The following is a 21,104-nucleotide window of genomic DNA, read 5'->3' on the forward strand; positions in this document are numbered from 1 at the left end:
TCATTTTTAGGTTGTTCAGGGTACAGCCAGTCATATCTTTTCCCTGCGCTTTACATTTATGACGGGTGAGAATATGCACACCGGGTATTTGCTTTATCTTGGCCCATGCTCTTCTCTTTTATCTATATAGAACTGTTTGCTCTGCTATGTATAGAAATGAATAGAGGGCACTCAGCCACCTCTCCATTCCCCTCTGTGGGACTGCTGGAAATAGCTGAGCCAGCACTGAGCTATCCTCCGAGCTCCCATAGCAGTGAATGGAGTGTGGCGGCATATCGCTGAGATGGGAATACCCCTTTAAGTCTCCTCCAGCTTTATTTGCAATATATACGATGGGGCTGGAGAGTTATATCATTAGTTCAGGGATCCAACTAAATGAAGGCACTGTTGGGGTATCTGCCCGCTGCACAGTGCCTATAGAGACAGACCCACTGATTTCAGCGGTCTGTCACTGCCATCATGGTATTCAGTACTTTTATAGTACTGACCAGCAGAAGCCTGCACAAGCGATAATTGAGAGGTTACTTTCCTGATGTACAAAAGAAGGAAATCTGTCAATTCTAGTCAGAGCGGGGGCAGCAAGCATCGGATACATCTCCTTCACAGCGCTGGTGCTGAATGCCATCATGGCAGTGAGAGACCACTGAAATCAGCGGGTGTGTCACTACCCAAACCTGACCTCAGTGGGCAGGTTGGCATACAACTACATGTGGCTATTAGCCATGATAAACATGCAAAACTGCTGATCTGTGAACTTTTATTCCAGTGGTGACTGGTGAAGATCTGCAGCCACAAGTCACTGGCAGGACCTTCTTTCTCCTATTGGCAAAGAGTCATACATTAGATCATCTTCAAATCCCACTGAAATCGCCTAGTTTGTACAAGTGCTGTCTAATGTGTATAGGTGCCATAAGAGGTCACTCTTAAAAGGGTTTTCGGAGATTTTCTTACTAATGACCTATCCTCAGGATAGGTGATCAGTGGGGGTCCGACACCCGGGACCTACAGTGATCAGCTGTTTGAGAAGACAGTGGCGCTCACGGCCTTCTCTCTGCTTTCCCTAGGCCAGTGACGACATGTTCATCAGGAGTAGCTCAGCCCCATTCAAGTCAATGGGGCTGAGTGCAATACCAAGCACAGCCACTATACAAGGTACGGCGCCGTGCTTGGTAAGCTGCGAGAAGGCCGTAGCGCTCAAGGAGCACTGCTGTCTTCTCAAAACAGCTGATCAGTGGGGGTCCTGGGTGTCGGACCCCCACCGATCAGATACGAATTCAGAGGATAGGTCAACAGTAAAAAAATAAATAAAATCCTTTTAAGTACTGTTTGACTAATATTTTCTGGCAGGATTCATCCTAGTTTTGCCAGATACCCCACATCATAACCTAAGGACTGACTAATCCACTTTCTTCTGCTCTCATTTTGCCATGAAATATAGAATTCTAGCAAGGCCCAAACAGAAGTCTGTGCGAAGGTGTCCTAGTGGAAGGCCTAACTGCTCCTGCAGAGAAGACCTCCTCAGATCATGTGCAGTATCAAAAAGAGCCCTACAACGTGTGTCATTTTTTCTTTAATGTTTTAGGAACAACGCTCAGCACATTTCTAGAAATAAGCCAAGACAATTTAAAAAGAAAAAAAAAAAAACATTTACATTTTCAAGTGAAATAAAATTAGCAGGAAGCACAGCAGCAACAGGAAGAGGAAGTAAATTATTTACAACTCAGCTGCACAATCATAAAAACAGATTGGACCCTATAGACGTCACAATGGGTTTCCTTCTCAGTAAGTTCCCCACTTACTTTGTTTCCCGCCCGTACTGCCGCCATACCCCATCATACGGAGCAAGATCATAAACACAAGACGAGGCTTCTGACCACCACATCTAATGGTGTCCGTATGTGGCTCTATGTAGTGTCCCCAAAAAAACTAAAACCATGAAAGGCTTTATCGCGGCTTAAAACATTGAACGGTTTAAAATTCCAGTGTGTCAAATTTGGCCTAACATTCAGCAATGGGTAAGACATGATTAAGGTGACGAATCATTGGTATAAGGATTTCATACATAGCCTGATTCTACTTTATTAGCTACTGCCACTGTGGTATATGGAATGGATTCATAGCGGAAGGACCAAGGAGGCGTTTCTTTCCTTTGTGAATATACCTAAAAATGATGGAAGGATTTGCACTGGTCTGCTGTCCGCATGCAGCTATGCTACTGGTTGAAAAGGTCCTTCTCCTAGTGATATGTGTTCTGAAGGCCTCTCTGGAAAGGCTGCAGGTGAAATGGCGTTCATCGTGGGGTAAAGGCTTTATGCTACTCATCCAAACCCTGATTTCTTTCTCTCTCTCCCCCCACCAACAAAAAAAATAAAAAATTAAGGTGCAACAAAAAGGATATGACACAATGTGAGAAACATCCTCCCACAAGGCTGTCTTACTATGGCATCACTTTTTCACATTAATCCTTACTAATGCACCTTCCCAGAAGGCCCTGCTCCTCAATGTAAACATTACCCTGCGTCTGCTGCTGCAAAAATAAAATGTAGCTTGCAGCGGTTATCTGTCTCTATAGCGCCCCCTACACTCCTCGTTAAGGTTTACAAGATTATTTTTAAAAAAAATCAAATCAACCCCTTAGCAGCTACAGGGTCCTGCAATACTTTGCAGTCCCTGGCGGTGAAGAGGTTAACACTGGGCAGCAGTGAACATTAGTAGGTCGTTTGAATATAGTCGAATCATCATATTCAGTACTGCTCCACAAGGCAGTAAGGATTTCGTCAGCTGATTGATGGCCACGGCAATGACTCCGTTCTATCCCTTTAAAAGGTTACTCGCCACCAAGGGGGGGAGGGGGAAGGACTGGAGGAGGCAGGTCTAGGCAGGCTCACGAGAAGCTCTGGATGGGATGACTGACCCTCATACACGCCCAGTAAATGGCACGGCCCAAACAGATCAGCGCCAACAGCAGCAGCACTGCCCACGAGGCATAGATTCCACCGTACGTCTGCGCCCAAGACCACGTGCCTCCCTGCAAGACAGATAAAATTCTTACGTAAATATAAGATTGGCGTTTTAGCATCTTTTCAGGTTATATGTTTGTACTCACCACAAGTCCAGCTGCAGCTAGAGCAAATAACAAGCCAATCAGAAAGCAGCAAACGCATCTCTTTCTTGGGTACCTCAGTCCAATAGAGGAACTGCAGATAAATAAAAACCATAAAAAAATAAAAATCCACGCATCCATCCTCTTCCTGTGGCAACCACTTCTCTCATACTTACACTTTTCGGCAGTGTGGGCAGCGTGCCAAGGTCCGGTCTGAAAAATCTGTCCACTATGAGAGGAAGAGAGGGAAACATAAGCATCACGTATGGATTCCTGCACCACCTGCTTTCAACCATTCGTTACAATGAGTGGTCACCGTGACTCTGGACCCTTCCTAGCGTCACAATGCTGCTTTTTTTCACCATATGGCAGAAACTGAGGATGGCAGAATGGGGAAACATAATATATTCCCACCTTAGATTTCCCCACATCTTGGACCTCAGATAATCCACTGTTCACGGACAGTGGCATGGAGGGGACCGTCCGACACTCTGCCCATGAAAGAACCGCCTCCAGGGCAATTGCATTAACCCTTTCATTGCCAAGGACATATCCCACACATCCTCGCAGGGTAGCACTGCAGCAGTCAAGAACGTATGAGATATGTCCTTACTACTGATGGCTGTATCTCAGCCAGGATATAAGACAGGTATTGTTTAAAAGATTAGGAGTGTGGTGCTAGGCGCGATACATCCAAATCTAGAAACCGGTGAAGTAGGAGCTGCATTTACCTGCAGCTCTCACTTCCAACCCAGTTTCTAGCACTGCGATCCTTAGATGTAAGCTTTCAATCAAGACCTGGTTCATATCTCTTGCTGCTATACAGCCGGAGATAGACCAGGTTAAAGCAGCCTCCACCCCCATGCCTTCAGCCAGCCTGAAGTGGGAGAGGGGGGCATGCTGACAAATAAAAGAAAAAAAACAAGCTCACATCTTTGCTGGCTCATTCACACGACCGTATAAAAAGGAGAGAAATAGATCCTCCTGTCCCTGTATAACTAGAAGGGCACCATGGACTTCTGTGCATGTTCTCCCCCCCCCCAATAATCAGAGAACATACTTCATATATGGGTGGGGGGGGGGGGGGGTTGTTTTTTTCCCCTGAAAAGTGAGAAGATGAGCACTTCATCCCTCTGCACCTAGTTAGGCCTTTTACTGACATCACAACTCAGCATCCAGATTGCAAAATTAAATTACTCGCACTACAAACACAGTTCCTATCCTCTCCATACCCAATCTTTATTGTAAAATATTCGGATACTTTCTTTAGCAATACCCATTACATGCTACCATAGAGAGGAATAGCCAATATACAGGGTGGGCCATTTATATGGATACACCTTAATAAAATGGGAATGGTTGGTGATATTAACTTCCTGTTTGTTGCACATTAGTATATGTGAGGGGGGAAACTTTTCAAGATGGGTGGTGACCATTTTGAATCCAACTTTTGTTTTTTCAATAGGAAGAGGGTCATGTGACACATCAAACTTATTGGGAATTTCACACGAAAAACAATGCGCCACACAGACCTTTCACTTACCAGTAGGAGGAGCTCCCGGCCGGACACAGACATCGCAGCTCTTCAGGTAAGTATAATGCTGCTATTTGTTGCTAAGTAACCATGGCAGCCAAGACTGCAATAGCGTCTTGGCTGCCATGGTAACCGATCGGAGCCCCAGCGATTTAAACTGGGACTCCGATCGGTACTCTCCGCTGCCACCAATGATGGGGGGGTGATTTTAATTAGGGGGGGGGGGGGGGAAGAGGGGAGGCCGCACTGGTCACAATACTTGGAATCCGCACTGGCCGGGCCACCAATGAATATAGAGGGAGGGGGAGGCAGCACTGGTCATATTTAATACTGGGGAGGGAGAGGCCGCACTGGTCATATTTAATACTGGGGAGGGAGGGAGGGGGAGGCCGCACTGGTCATATTTAATACTGGGGAGGGAGGGAGGGGGAGGCCGCACTGGTCATATTTAATACTGGGGAGGGAGGGGGAGGCCGCACTGGTCATATTTAATACTCTGAATCCGCACTGGCCACCGATGAATGAATATAGAGGGAGGGGGGCCGCACTGGTTACAATTAATACTGGGGAGGGAGGGGGGGCCCGCACTGGCCACCAATAAGTTAAGTACAGGAGGGGGGGGGGTCTGCCCCCTGATGCCTGGCAGCACCTGCCAGGCAGCAGGGGGCAGTCATGTAAACAGTTCTCAGTATATTCTAACTTGAAGCGTCCCCATCACCATGGGAACGCTTCTGTGTTTAGAATATACTGTCGGATCTGAGTTTTCCAAAGTGAAAAATCAGATCTGAAATAAACAGTTATGCAAAAGGATCCGTTCTGAACGGATGCAAGCGTTTGCATTATAGGAGCGGATCAGTCTGTGCAGACACCAGACGGATCCGCTCCTAACGCAAGTGTGAAAGTAGCCTTAATTGCTCTCAAATAACCAAATTATTATCTATAATGATGTCAGATTCTAATTTAATAACTTTCTCCTCCAGTTTTTTTCTCAGTTTCCGCATATTGTATTCTCTTTTTCCTTATTTTATAGCAGGAGAGGCCACGTAAAAAAGCTTTTAAGGCGTCCCAAACAATATGTACATGGGCGGAATCTTTATTTAGTTTCCAGAACTCAGATATCTCATTATTTATTAATACTTCTCCTAATAATTGTATCCAATGCGAGTTTAACCTAAAACGCCAACTCTCAATCCTCATATCCCGTTCAGTAATTAATAATAGAATCGGGGAATGATCAGAGATGCCATGGGCTTCATATCTAATTTTTTTGAATCCTATCAATAAATTCGCTACTGGCAAGGGCAAGGTCTATTCTGGACATTGCGTTACAGGAACGGCTAAAACGGGAAAAAGCCGTTCTACTTCCATAGAGATACCTCCATAAATCGAATAACGCCATTTCCTGACAAATATTATATAAAAGAGCCTTATGGTCTATCAAGGTGGATTGTCTATCAATCCCAGCCTTCATTACAGCATTGAAATCACCCGTCACCAGGACTGGGCATTTATTTTTACCAGAGATAAACTCCACCAGTTTATTCAACACAAAAGATGAAAAGGGGGGAGGGATATACACAAAAGCTAATATACATCTCTGGCCATTCCAAAATCCATATAAAAAAAAACATATCTACCTTCCCTATCAATAAGTTGTGCTAATGGAGCATAATCAATATTTTTATGTATGTACACGCTGATGCCATGAGAATATAAAGAGAGACAGGAATGATATTCGTATTGGGCCCACTTCCTTCTCATGGCATCAATCTTCTCAAATGGTACATGCGTTTCCAGAAGGCCCACAATCGCAGGGAGATGTTTATAAATTAAGTCAAACACTGCTCTCCTTTTTGTGTTGTCCACTAATCCACGTACATTCCAGGTTAATATCCTATGTATCTTACATGCCATTAGAATAGAAAAAGGTCTACCCTCCCCACCATAATTCATGAGCGTACAACACCTCATAAATCTCTTCCACAACACCAATTCCCCCCCCCCCAGCCATCCCCAACACCCCTCCTCCATCCGAGCTTCAAATATAATGATACCAAGGATTCTTAAAACACCTTCTTCATCTCATATTCCCTTAGAATCTTACCATTCCGCAGCCGCTACCGGGTTTATGAAAAAAAAAAAAAAAAACACGGTATCTTTATAAACAATTCTTAATTTTGCCGGATATAACATCGAGTACTTAATATTGACTTACTTAAGCCTTTTCTTGATGTCTCAATATTCTCTTTTATTCTGCGTTTCTCTTGAAAAATCTGGGTAGATCTCAATTCTATTCCCATTGTACTCTATCTCTTGTTTCTCTATTTTACGTCCTAATACATAATCCCTATCTTTGAAGCACATCATTTCTACTAAAAGAGACCTTGGGGGGCTTCCAATCAGGGGTTTCTTAAATGGGGTCCGATGAGCATGCTCCACCATAAACAAAAGGTGACTGTAGTTCTGTCCTAAGGGTTTCCTGTAACCATTTTTGTGTAAACCCCGCAGGGTCTTCCTTTTCTACCCCTTTAGGGAAGCCCATCATCAGTCTGAGATTGTATCTCCGAGCCTACGGTCCAGATCTATTTCTTCAATCCTTTTACTCATTCTAGCTACCTTCTTTTTTGTTTCATCAATGGAAGTTTCTGTGTCCTTAACTCTTGACCGCATTTTGTTCAGCTCGTCTTTTATCAGCAAAATATCTGATTGAACAGCGGCGACAGTAGCGGAGAGTGCTCCTAAAGACTGGTCATTTTAACGGCGCCTAAAATATCTTCCAACTTCTGATCTATAATGCCCATATGATTATCAGTTCCTTCATTAAGTCCTGATTCTGCCACATCAGGGTGCAACCCAGTCTCTTCGTTCAAAACTATCTTGAGATTTCTGACTCCCTCTGGCTTTGGAGGGGGAAGGGGATTTAAGGAATCTCTCCATTTTTGTTAAAGGGCTACTAACTCCACTCCCCTTTGGGGACGGCGCCCCTGCAGATTTCCTATTGTAGGATTTAGGATTTTTTTTTTCTTTCCCTTTTCCTCTCCCCTCTCCTTCCTCTTTCCCCAGTCTTCACATAAGACACCACTTAGGCACCAAAATCAGAGTTAACACCAATAGAAAGAGAAAGGCACAGGATCGATCTTCTCAGGGAGCTTTGATGAGACTTCCAAGGAAGGAACCTGAGAAAGTTCTTTTAAAATCCTACAATGGGGAAGTCTCCCTGTAGAGATAAGGGTCGCCAAATAGTAGATCCTTCAACCCAGTCTCATATACTACATCTGACGTATGAATACAAAGATGTAGCATCAGTTCCTCTCGAGGTAGCCGATAAATATGGTAGATAAATAAAAGTTAGTCAAAAGCTAGTAGATTAGGTAATTAAAGTAATTAAGATAGCGTCTCCTCTTTCAAATAGCGGACAAATATGTCAGGAAGTAAAAGTTATTCAGAAGACAGCGGATGGTTAGTACATCAACACTGCGGGTGGAGTAATACTTGCATTGCCCTGGAGAGGGTGTTCACCTCCATCCTTCAGCTAGCGCCCCTCTCACTCGTGCGACAAAGACCGGAGACAACCTAATGCCGGCCGCGGCAGACAAATCACTCCACAGGAAGGGAGCGCCAACATATTCAGTCGCAGTCCTCTCAGAGCCAACAGCCGGCCACGGCGCCAAGACCCATACGGCCACAGCACAGGAGTCGAGTCCCACCTGGTGACGAGGGGCACTGCCGTCCAAACATTAAGGCTTTTCCCCAGAGCCCGCCTTGGTCTCTCAAGATCTCAGCAGCCCGATATAAACCTGACAACTACCGGTCAGGAATAGGGTCAGCGATATCCGGGTTGGACTCTGCCCAGGGTAGTCAGTCTCGGGCGGGTATCTGGTACCCTGCAGTATCGCTCAGGGCCAGCGTTTCTCCATACAGGGAGGGGAGCACGAGATGCCGGGGAGGAGGCAAGCTGGGGGCAGGACCGTGGCACGGCAACATGCTTGCATCATGCCGCTACGTAACACAGGTTGTATACTTTCTTAAAATATATAGGTTTTGGGGGTGCACTTTTCAAGTTGTGTAATCAATTTTTTTTTTTTTTTTACATTTTTATTTGCAGTTATCCTATAAAGACCTGCGACCTACAAGCTTCCATAGGAAGTGTAGCTCTAATACAATGAGTCTCTTCAGAGAGACACAGTGCATCAGAGAGAAGGAAAGGCTCAACCGATTGCCCCATGGGGCAGCCAGTCCTAACCTGTAAGTGCACATTTCCGTTTTTTCGTTATTTATTTTTTTAGATGCCGTGGTCTGACCACGGCATCTAAAGGTTAAATGTATGCAGTTGGCATTATTGCTGGTCGAATGCATTAGCCTAGGGCCTCTGCCGCCAGAAGACGGCGTATTTAAAACCCCTCCTTCCGCTGCACATGTACGGCAGTGGGACTCAAGGGGTTAAAACTGCATTTTTGGTCTTTCCAGTTGTAATGATTTTATGAGAATTTGTGCATGTAACTTTAGGACTACGTGATATGTATATACATGCTGAACGTCTATTTTTAGGATGTGTGGTGTGTATAACTTTCTGCTTGGCTCACACTTTTATAGGAAGCGAGTCATCAGAAAATGGCCTATTGTTTAAATCACGTTTTTATGTTAAAAATAAGATCACCAAAAATTCTTTAAAAGTTTATAAGTCTCTATCAATATTTAAAGAAGACCTGTCGCCACAAAATGCAGTGCAATCTGAAAGCACCATGTTATAGAGCAGGAGGAGCTGAGCAGATTGATATATATTGTAATTTGTACATTTATATCTTTGTGTTTTCCACTTCCTGTGAACAGCTATTGGTACAGGAGGAAGGGGTTATCAGTAATTGATAACATTGTGTGTATAAGGCCCGTATTACAGATTATCTGACCAGTCATTGGTTAGATGGCCAATTACACACACCAACTATTGGTCTGATTAGACAGATAATGGTCAGATAATCTGTTGGTGTAATACAGGCCTAAGTGTGCACGCAGAGATAGCAGTCACTGAGAACACCTACCTCCTGTACCGATAGTTGTTCACAGAGCAATTATATAAATGTATGAATTACAGGTTTTTCTGAATCTATTCCCCCCCAAAAAAATATATATATCAATGTGCACAGCCTCTCCTGCTCTATGCCATGCTGCCTGTAGATTGCATTGCATTTTGTGGTGACAGGTCCTCTTTAAATCCTGCAGTTTTTCGGACCTGCCACTAAGCCTAATAATAGGCGCCACTTCTTGGCCTGTACAGATCACCTTACTGCAGTTACCTGCTTATCTATACACAGAGGTGATGTAATTATAGGCAGGATTAGAAAGGCAGATAAGACCTGATCCACGATTCACAGTAGGTGATTGTCAGATTTTATCTATTCTTCCCGTGTACAATCACAGAGCCTGCCTAGAAAGTTCTCCCATAGAAGACAATAAGGTCCCCTTCAGTCCATTGTGTCTATGGACCATGTGGCTGCTGTAAAGCAATTTTCTAAATGCTGTTAAGAACAGCTCAGGCAAGATAGCCGCCCCCATAATCATGTGCAGGAAACAGACTAAAAATAATCTGCAATCACTAAATGAAAACAGATTAGAAAAAAAAAAAAAAAAGTGTGTGTGTAACTGGAAGAAAATTTTTTTTTTGACAAATTTACTTTAACCACCAATACTGACTTTTATGTATTTTTTTATGAAAATTGATGCGAAGGTGTCAGTGTGTATAAAGTGATTAGCATTTTGACTATGTGTTGGGTGTATACTTTCAGAATATATATACGGTATGAGGAAAGGGGGTTAGCCTGAAATTCTCCCGAGCTTCCGTAACTCCGGAGTTCCAGCAACAGTGTGACCATTTACAGCTATGGGAGCTACAGTAACAGTGGAGCACCAGCCACTCAGCGGTTTCCATAATTCCAACTCTCCGAGCCGATGCTTACTGTGGATTATTCCCTTGTCAGCCATGAAACACTGAGATGGGACAACCTCAGACATGCCAGATGCATAAAGAGCCACTGAGCTATGTGTAAACTGCTTCACCTTCCTCCCGCTTCCGGGATGCGCTTGTCAATTCAACTTGACTACCCTGGGCAGAGGTCAAAACTACTGACAGACTCCCTTTTAGGACTCATTCACACAACTGTAGTGTTTTGCGGGCCGCAAATTGCGGATCCGCAAAACACGAATATCGGCCCGTGTGTGTTCCGCAATTTGCGGACCAGTCATGGCCACCACTATGATAGAGCAAGTCCTATTCTTGTCCGCAATTGCGGGCTAGAATAGGACTTGCTCTATCTTTTTTGCGGGGATGCGGAACAGGACTACGGATGCAGACAGCACACGGTGTGCTGTCCGCATCTTTTGCGGCCGCATTGAAATGCGGAACGGGTGCGGACCCATTAATACGGTCGTGTGAATGAACCAGCAAAGACGTGAGCTTGGTTTTTTTCTTTGTTTAGGCAGTTTCCTGGCGCTCACTGGTTATATTGGGGGGTCAGACATTTACTTCAGATTATATGTAAATTAGAGTGGGGGGGGGGGGGGGGATTTGGTCTGACAGCTGCATTTACTTAAAACTCTTATTTTCCTTTATGGGAGAGGGAATAACTGCAGAAAAATTCCCATGACTTTCTCTTATAAAGCACACAACAGTCAGGTGTGCGGCAGTCCTGCAATCATGGCACCGATATAGAGGTTGTACGTATACCAGGAATAGAAAGCATACCAGAAAGTTGTTCTTGCAGTGTCCACAGATGACCCTCACTCCGACAGGCTGTGGCTCTGGGCTCAGGGGCCCGGCGTGCACAGGGCCCAGGTTGATGATTCTTTTACTAGTGAAACACACAGGTCAGTTACCCAATTATCGCTCTTACATTATAGCACATGAGCACGCTACTCAAAAAGCTCTTACCAGTATGGTCTTGGACAGGCTATCCTCTGGGAAGTGACTTTACAGATCAGCAAGCAATTACAAGGACAGCGCACATACTTCTTCCCCTGGGGGGCATTCTTTATGGGCTATAGAAATAAAGGACAAGTCATGGATACATTGCCTCCTCCTCATTCATTTCACCATCGTTACACTAAAGAGGTCCTCTTGTCACCATGAAACACAGTGCAATCTGCAAGTAGCTTGTTATAGAGCAGGAGGAGCTGAGTGTCACGGCCTCTGTTGTGCATGCTGTTGCCTGCGGCAACGTGTTGTTGTTGTGGCTACTGCTTTCCCCTTGGTCCTTCCCTGGCTGGTGTGTCTTGGGTGCGGCCTCTTGGCCCTTTATATGTTGTGTTGTGAGCCTGAGGTCAGTTGCACTCCAGCCTTTGTGTGAGCTGAAGTGTTGCTCCTTTCCTGGATATACCATCTGTCCAGTAGGAGGGCCTCCTAGCTAGACATACTGTCACGGTGGGAAGTGGGGGGAAAATCCCCACCATATAGCGTAGGAAAACGGGGAAGCAGCTAGGCCTGGACACCAGGAAAAGCGAGCAGGTCACCTCCATTCTGCAACAACAAGACGGCGCACACAACAGAGGCCGTGACACTGAGCAGATTGATGTACATTTTTTTGCCTATTCTGAGCTCAGTAGCCATCAAACACTGGAAACATGGAGTACTCTGAATTGCATTACTGCTATACTTACTAAAAGCTCTGCGCACATTCTTGATTAATGTCGGGCCCATCTACCAGCGACAAGGGGGCTTCCAATAGACAGGACCTACACCCTCAGACATGCCTCTTGTGGGGCCTAAGCCTACAAAATTCTGAGAAATGCAGAATCTAGCTATATTATACTCAGATTAGCAGCCCTAATTAATAATTAAAGTATAATATAGCTGGATTTTATATTATCCTGAATTTTGTAGGCTCAGGCCCAGGGTAGATTTGATTTAAATCACTAGTCAGTAAGGCTTGATTTAAATCATAGTTTTCTACATAAAGACTAATTCTTGCTGGTATAACTTATAATATGCAAGTAGATGAAGATTTAAACAACTTTTCATATTAGTTTGATTAGGTTGATTCTGCATTCATAGGTTTGTAGAAGTTAGGATTAAGGTCTTTTTCTCAACTCTGTTCATGTTATAACATTTTTGCTGTGAAGAAGAGGCCTGTGATCTCTGCTGAGTCAAATTCAGTTTTGAGAACTGCAAAAGTAAACCAAGCATCTGTGATAATATCTTGTAGGCAGAGAAACTGCCCAATAATCTTACAAAAACCTCTGGAAAAGCAGGACATTGTGAATGGATTAATGGAATTTATTTACCAAAGAAATTACACATATAGAAACATAGAATGTGTCGTCTGATAAGAACCATTTGGCCCATCTAGTCTGCCCAATATACTGAGTACTATGGATAGCCCCAGGCCCTATCTTATATGAAGGATGGCCTTATCCCTATCCCATGCATGCTTAAAGGGAACCTGTCACCGGGATTTTGTGTATAGAGCTGAGGACATGGGTTGCTAGATTGCCGCTAGCACATCCGCAATACCCAGTCCCCATAGCTCTGTGTGCTTTTATTGTGTAAAAAAAACGATTTGATACATATGCAAATGAACCTGAGATGAGTCCTGTCCCTGACTAATCTCACGTACAGGACTCATCTCAGGGTAATTTGCATATGTATCAAATCGGTTTTTTTACACAATAAAAGCACACAGAGCTATAGGGACTGGGTATTGCGGATGTGCTAGCGGCCATCTAGCAACCCATGTCCTCAGCTCTATACCCAAAATCCCGGTGACAGGTTTCCTTTAAACTCCTTCACTGTATTTGCAGCTACCACTTCTGCAGGAAGGCTATTCCATGCATCCACTACTCTCTCAGTAAAGTAATACTTCCTGATATTACTTTTAAACCTTTGCCCCTCTAATTTAAAACTATGTCCTCTTGTAGCAGTTTTTCTTCTTTTAAATATTCTCTCCTCTTTTACCTTGTTGATTCCCTTTATGTATTTAAACGTTTCTATGATATTCCCTCTGTCTCGTCTTTCTTCCAAGCTATACATGTTAAGGTCCTGTAATCTTTCCTGGTAAGTTTTATCCTGCAATCCATGTACTAGTTTAGTAGCTCTTCTCTGAACTCTCTCCAAAGTATCAATATCCTTCTGGAGATATGGTCTCCAGTACTGAGCACAATGCTCCAAATGAGGTCTCACTAGTGCTCTGTAGAGCGGCATGAGCACCTCCCTCTTTCTACTGGTAATGCCTCTCCCTATACACCCAAGCATTCTGCTAGCATTTCCTGCTGCTCTATGACATTGTCTGCCTACCTTTAAGTCTTCTGAAATAATGACCCCTAAATCCCTTTCCTCAGATACTGAGGTTAGGACTGTATCACTGATTTTATATTCTGCTCTTGGGTTTTTACGCCCCAGGTGCATTATCTTGCACTTATCAACATTAAGTTTTAGTTGCCAGATTTTTGACCATTCCTCTAGTTTTCCTAAGTCCTTTTCCATTTGGTGTATCCCTCCAGGAACATCAACCCTGTTACATATCTTTGTGTCATCAGCAAAAAGACACACCTTACCATCGAGGCCTTCTGCAATATATATTAAACAATATGGGTCCCAGAACAGATCCCTGAGGTACCCCACTGGTAACAAGACCATGGTCTGAATATACCCCATTGACTACAACCCTCTGTTGCCTGTCCCTCAGCCACTGCCTAATCCATTCAACAATATGGGAGTCTACGTACAGCCTTATTCTACATAATTAAAAAAAACGAATCTTTATTTCATGATGGAATAACCTTTGGATGGTAATATATTTTCCTCAAAAAGCATTTTATATAAGAAAAAAATCAGATTTAAATAATAAATAAAAAAATCATAGATTTTTATCCACCCTGCTCGGGCCCCATGAGGGGCATGTCACTGGTAGATGGGCCCCACACAGTTTTCATATAGTAAGTAGAGCAGTAATGCAATACAGATTTATCCATGTTTTCAGCATTTGAGCATGGAGCAGTGTGCTGCCGCATATAGGGTTTGCTTTTGCATTGCAGCCATGGTAGTGTGCAGCGGTATCTCACATTGTTTGGAGGTGCTGGTCTAAGGCTACTTTCACACTAGCGTTCTGCTGTCCGCTCGTGAGCTCCGTTTGAAGGGGCTCACGAGCGGAGCAGAACGCTTCCGTCCAGCCCTGATGCAGTCTGAATGGATGCGGATCCGCTCAGACTGCATCAGTCTGGCGGCGTTCAGCCTCCGCTCCGCTCGCCTCCGCACGGCCAGGCGGACAGCTGAACGCTGCTTGCAGCGTTCGGGTGTCCGCCTGGCCGTGCGGAGGCGAGCGGATCCGTCCACACTTACAATGTAAGTCAATGGGGACGGATCCGCTTGAAGATGACACAATGTGGCTCAATCTTCAAGCGGATCCGTTCCCCATTGACTTTCAATGTAAAGTCTGAACGGATCCGCTCAGGCTACTTTCACACTTAGAAAATTTTCTAAGTTTTAATGCAGACGGATCCGTTCTGAACGGATGCGAACGTCTGCATTATCGGAGCGGATCCGTCTGATGAAACATCAGACGGATCCGCTCCGAACGCTAGTGTGAAAGTAGCCTAACTTGCATTGGACGTTTTATCAGTGACTGACAGCTATTTCTGTATGACTGTGTATACTTAGATAGCTGTCAGTTACTGATAAGGCCACCTGTATAAATTATTTACCATAGAACTGTATATCAATCTGCTCAGCTCCTCCTGTTCTATAACCCGCTCTCTGCAGATTGTACTGCATTTACAGATTCTCTTTAACCCCTTAGTGACCAAGCGGTTTTCTTCCTTTTTTCAACGTCTCATTCCAAGAGCTCGAACTTTTTTTTTTTTCCCGTCTATATAGCTTTACGAGGGCTTGTTTTTTGCAGGACAAGTTGTAGTTTTTAATGGCGCCATTTTGGGGTACAACTTTCCGATTAACTTTTATTAACTCTTTCTGGGAGGGAGATGGGAAAAACAGCAATACTGCCACTGCGTTTTTAAGTTATAAATTTTACGGTGTTCATTTTTCGGTATTAAATAACATAATATCTTTATTCTCTGGGACAGTACGATTACAGTAATACCAAATACATAGTTTTTTCTTAATGTTTTACTACTTTTTTGCAATAAAACCCTTTTTTTTTTAAAATAAAATAAAAATGTTTTTTGCATTGCCACTTCCCAAGACCCATATTTTTATTTATTTTTTATTTATATGGAGTTGTGTGAGGGCTTGATTTTTGGGGCACGACTTGTATTTTAAATTGGTATCATTTTGGAGTAGATGGCGCTTTTTGATCGCTTGTTATTAGTTTTTTTCGGTGGCAACTAAGAATAAATTAGCAATTCTGTCTTTTTTTTTTTTACGGCGTTCACTGTAGGGGATAATTTACGTGATATTTATGTAATCTGGGTCAATAAGGACGCGGCAATATCAAACATATGGGGAAGATTTTTTTTCATTTTTTTTTCATTGAAAAACGTATTTTCAATGGAAAAAAAAACTTTTAATTTATTTTAATGGTATTTTTTATTGAATAAATGATTTTTTTTTTACCACTTAATAGTCCCACAAGGTTACTATAACAGACAGATTTTTTATTGCTTTTAAAATGCAATGCACTATCCCTATAGTGCATTGCATTTTATTGGCAATGCTATTCTGACACTGACCAGCAGAGAGGCGTAGCCTGCTTGAAATTACTCAAGGCTGGTCTGGGGCCTACATCAGACCCCAGGCAGCCTTCACACACATCGGCATCCCGCGATCGCATTTGTGGGGTGCCGATAAGAGACAGAGGGAGTCCACTCCCTCTGTCAGCACTTTACATGCGGCGGGCGCCATTGCCCGAGACATGTAAAGCGTTTAACAGCCCCGATCGGCACTCCTGCCGATCCAGGCTATTAGAGCAGGGCCGCGGCTCTCATGTATAAAAGCGGCAGCCCAGCCTAAGGCCGATAAATGATCGCCGTAATAAGGCATATGGGTCACTAAGGGGTTAACAGGGTTGTCCACTTTATTTTTTTTTATATTGACAACCTTTACGGGGGATAGGTTCAGCAATATCAGATCGTCTGGCACTGAAGAGAAACGCTGCATTCTCTTCACTGTTTACCTTCTTGCTGTCGCAACTGCAGTGGCGAGCAAGTGTAATTACAAGTACGCCATATCACTCACTTCAATGGGATGGTTCCCTTGAACATAGGTCACCAATAGAAAAATAAAAAAAAAGCGGACAACCCCTGTAAACAACTGGCACCATCAATCGCAACTGTCCAGCTTCTCTACGTAACGTTCATGTAAAATGTCTGCATTTCTTACCGTGGCCTCGTTGCAGACTCCACACTTCACCACATGTTGGTGCATCTTCCCCTCCACATTGATGAGTGACTGGCAGACCCTGCATGTTATCATGGGGGCAGAGCCACTTTCTGGACTTGTCAGTGGAGAATAGGGTGGGGGATCTTCACCGGGTAACACTGAGCCACCCGTTGGGAACACCTGAAAGCCTGGAAAGAATAAAAAAATAAATATATATATAACAAATATTGCGGCAAAAGAAACTGTTTAACCAGCAACCCTGATAAGAGCCACTGAGATAAGAAGTGTCCTAGAGAATGTTCTCTCTGTGATGAGTGCGGTTCACCTCTCACCGCTGATCCCTTCCTCCTCTGAGGCACGCCTTTACTGGTTTTCCCAAGAGTTAAAGGGGATTTCCAGGCAGCTATTTTAATGCTTAGAAGGTTTTAAAATCAAACTTGTACTACTCCTGTGTCAACGCTTCCCCGGTTCCGCCACTGGTCCCTGACAACACTGACTGCTTGGCCAATCACTTTCTGTGATAGGCCACCACTCTGGCCAGTGATTGGTCAATTAAAAAATGGCAGGTAAGTCCACCACCTCCAGTGAAATGATGTCAAGAAGACTTGATCTACCACTGGACATGCTGATGGCATCATGTATCTTTTACAGTGATTGGTCACAAGGAACCAGCAGGAGAACGGGGAATATTACTACTTTTATTACTTTCTAAGGTTTTTTTTTTTTTTTTTTATCTTGAACGACCTATAACCTCTTACATCCAGATTATATATTCAATTACATATTAAAGTCGACCTAACCCCAGGTGGGTCTGGCCAACTATCTGATGTGTAGGGGGGGTGTCCTGACTCTCCCAACTAATGCATTCAACTCTACGGGACTGCAGAGTACAAGCGCCCAGCTACCCCCAGAAACTCACTGTTAGACCAGACACAATGTAGGTCTATCTCTGAATGGAATGGGGACTTTCACTTTAGAAAAAGTACTTTTAATCCATATACAAGTTTGCAGTTCTGTGCACCAAGGGCGGGCCCAAGCTTCTCAGTCCACCCTTGCTCCTCCCACTGATACTGCCGTAACCTGGCCCTGTTGATGAAGGAGAGGAGGGGGCTAGCATGGGGGCACAAAGTGGCTTTGGCCACTGCTCATAGGGATTAGAAATACTTTTTCTCCAAAATGAAAGTTCACATTTTCACATAGTAAACGATTGCAGTTGGACTGCAGTCCACAGACACAACATCCTTTCTCGGTACCCTTTGGGGCGTTTCCATTCCCAAGAGAAATACGTCCCAAGTGCCCAGGGGGCGTTTCCAGGGCTCACATTGGATGGCATCACTCTTCTCCACTTTGAAATCGTATGCAGAAGCAGACTGCCCCCTCCTGATGCACGTCCTTCCTGTGCGGTGGTCCTGTAGTGCGCAGCTTGCCGGTGCTCTCAGTAGGTATTGTAAAGCGTAGTCGGTGCTTGATTTTGAAGTGAAGTGGAGAAGCACAAGACTTTCAGGAAGAGCGCGGAAGGGGCTAGGACCGCGTACAAGTGGAGGGCTTGGTCAGGGAGTGCTGGAAACAGGGCACTTGGGGCCTCATTAGCATATAGAATAAGGGCACCCAAGGTACACTTCTCATGTTGTAGATGAAGACTGCGGTCTTCCTGTGCGATACCGAGGTGACCACTCCCTTTAATGACACCACGGGTCATCTACACAGGTACATTCATATAAGAGATGGCAATGTCACAGGAATGTGTGTATATACATATATATATACACACACTGTATATGAGACATGTTGGGGGCGGTCATCTGTCTATATACTTCAGTAGTCACCGTACAGGACACACGGCCAGGTCATGTATTCTATACTCACACCAGTCTACTGGACCCCTCCTATCTTACAGGCCAGACACATGTAGTATATACACAATCAATTATGGCCCCTTCTGGATTCCTCAGGGTAATAACTCTTAAAAGGGGTTGTGTCACTTCAGCAAATGGCATTCATCATGTAGAGAAAGTTAATACAAGGCACTCACTAATGTATTGTTATTATCCATATTGTCTCCTTTGCCGGCTGGATTCATTTTTCCATCACATTATACACTGCTCGTTTCCATGGTTATGACCACCCTGCAATCCAGCCATGGTGGTCGTGCTTGCACACTATAGAAGAAAGCACTAACCTATGTGGTCCCAGCCACCACTGGCATTTTCTCCTATATTGTGCAAGCACGGCCACTGTTGATGGATTGCCGGGTGGTCGTAACCATGGAAACGAGCAGTGTATAATGTGATGGAAAAATGAATCCAGCCAGCAAAGAGGACAATATGAATAACAATACATTAGTAAGTGCCTTGTATTATAGGGGTGATTTGGTAATAAATATTGGTGACCTATCCTCAGGATAGACACCCGGGACGACCCCCCTTCCTAGGCCATGTGATGTCATCGGTCACATGGCCTAGGAGCAGCTCAGGCCCACTGAAGTGAATGGGCTGGCTATACTATGTACAGTGCTGAGCATGGCGGCTCCCCATGACCGCTGATCACCAGGGGTGCTGGGACTTAGACCCCCGCCGATCTGAGGATAAGTCACCATCATATATGACTTTCTCTACATGATAACTGCCACTTGCTGACGTGAGACAACCCCTTTAAGGTGTCCCCTACAGTGACAATGGGACATTATGACTCCTTCAGTAGTGACTGAAGCAGCAGGGGCCTGCTAATAACCTATAAGTTCTATCCCAGAAGGACGCCACGCCCCAGGCTTGATGCGACCACTGCTGCCGTGATCTTCTCATCACTTCCTCCACCAGCCAATCAGATCCACGCACACAGGTTCATGTGTGGGCTGATTGTAAAGTGGGCGGAGCTCAAGGTCTCCCTAATAAACAAATCACTAGGGGGCGAAACCTTACCTTGCGGCTTGTTGCTGGGGGCGGGGCCAGGACCACCGTATGGAGCAGCCGAAGGAAGTGCTGTACCAGGTGAAGGGGCTCCGGGACCTACCGACGCTCCCATGCCCCCTCCGTCCCCGAGGTCAGAGAGGAGAGGGGAGCGCTCTCCATCCGCCATGTCCCTCGCTCCCACCTAGTACCGGCACACACGATTTCAGCTGTGCTGCTTCTCCCGTCTGCTGACGCACCTCACACTGCGGCTGCGCGGTACGCCTGCGCAGGAGTCGGAGAGGGGGGAGGATTGCCAGGACGCACGCGAAGTACATAGTCACGTGCAGGATAATTGCAAACAAAGGTCTTCAGGTCATGTGACAGTCACCTGATATAGTCGCTCCTTTCCCACCTCACAGAACTTTATTGACTGGATTGTTTATGAAAGTAGGTTAGAGGTGTGCGCAGAGGCGTCAGGAAAAACACGTTTTGGGCACTTAGAGTACCTTAGTTTAGAAGTGGGATGGAGTAAAATATGGCAAATCTATTAGTGCACATGACAGGCTGCCATTCAGGTTTTTTGATGCGTGTTTGAAGCCAAAATGAGGAGTGGATCATAAAAAGAGAGAGAACATAAAGGACAGAAATTACCTCTTTTTTAAATTTTTGGCTTCCAGAATATTATCAAGAAAGCTGACGGTTTGGCAGCACCACAGCGCAGAACTTCTCACAACCTCATTCACCTAGCCGTGTTGGCAGTTTTCAGAACTGCATGTTCATTTGTGTGTGGAAATCACGGATTTCACCCCATTCACAGGGTGAAATCTGGGAAAATCAGACTTGCCATTTGTCCTGGAACGTCCTGTACACTCCTGAAAAAAGGAGACCTCCTGGAAGAATTGGCACGGCCCACAAAGCCCCCACGTGTCAGGATTTTGCCTCACTCTATAAAAACTGCTTGCATTTTTTCCATACAGCTAGGGCTGAAACGATTCATCAATGTAATCGAGGCAGTTTCCCTGCATCAAGGATTCGTTTACATCACATGACCACGGAGCGGGAGTGAAGAAAAGCCTCTCACTCACCGCTCTGTGGCCTCCCGTCCTCACCGCACTGCCAGGGCCTTGCGTGCACGCTGGCTGGCGCTGTGTGTGATGTCAGGTCCCGCCCGGTGAATGCTGGGAAGAAGACGCGGTCCGTCTCCTGTGGACTCCATGTCAGCGCACTGCAGTGCCAGGAAAGGTAAGTATAAAGTGA

At 44.8% G+C, this 21,104-nt stretch overlaps 1 protein-coding gene across 1 annotated transcript; it reads right to left on the reverse strand.

The window, feature by feature from the left end:
• Positions 1-1,554: 1,554 nt before the first annotated feature.
• Positions 1,555-20,132, reverse strand: PIP4P1 (phosphatidylinositol-4,5-bisphosphate 4-phosphatase 1). The gene is made up of 7 exons (XM_040416768.1): positions 19,878-20,132; positions 16,960-17,147; positions 11,563-11,669; positions 11,377-11,482; positions 3,280-3,332; positions 3,107-3,197; positions 1,555-3,028 (listed from the first exon to the last, which is right to left on the reverse strand). Exons 1-7 carry the CDS (start codon positions 20,032-20,034, stop codon positions 2,885-2,887), a joined length of 846 nt encoding a protein of 281 aa, XP_040272702.1. The 5' UTR covers positions 20,035-20,132; the 3' UTR covers positions 1,555-2,884.
• Positions 20,133-21,104: the final 972 nt, after the last annotated feature.

Source organism: Bufo bufo, chromosome 2 (assembly GCF_905171765.1).
Source record: "Bufo bufo chromosome 2, aBufBuf1.1, whole genome shotgun sequence".
NCBI classification, from domain to species: domain Eukaryota; kingdom Metazoa; phylum Chordata; class Amphibia; order Anura; family Bufonidae; genus Bufo; species Bufo bufo.

Bases quoted from the DNA above. Each gene is read 5' to 3' on its own strand.
- PIP4P1 (XM_040416768.1), bottom strand. From the start codon at position 20,034: ATGGCGGATGGAGAGCGCTCCCCTCTCCTCTCTGACCTCGGGGACGGA. The intron at 3,333-11,376 runs GTATGCTTTCTA...TTCCTCTCATAG, and splicing joins ACTGCAAGAACAACTTTCTG to TGGACAGATTTTTCAGACCG. The intron at 3,198-3,279 runs GTAAGTATGAGA...ATTTATCTGCAG, and splicing joins TGCCCACACTGCCGAAAAGT to TTCCTCTATTGGACTGAGGT.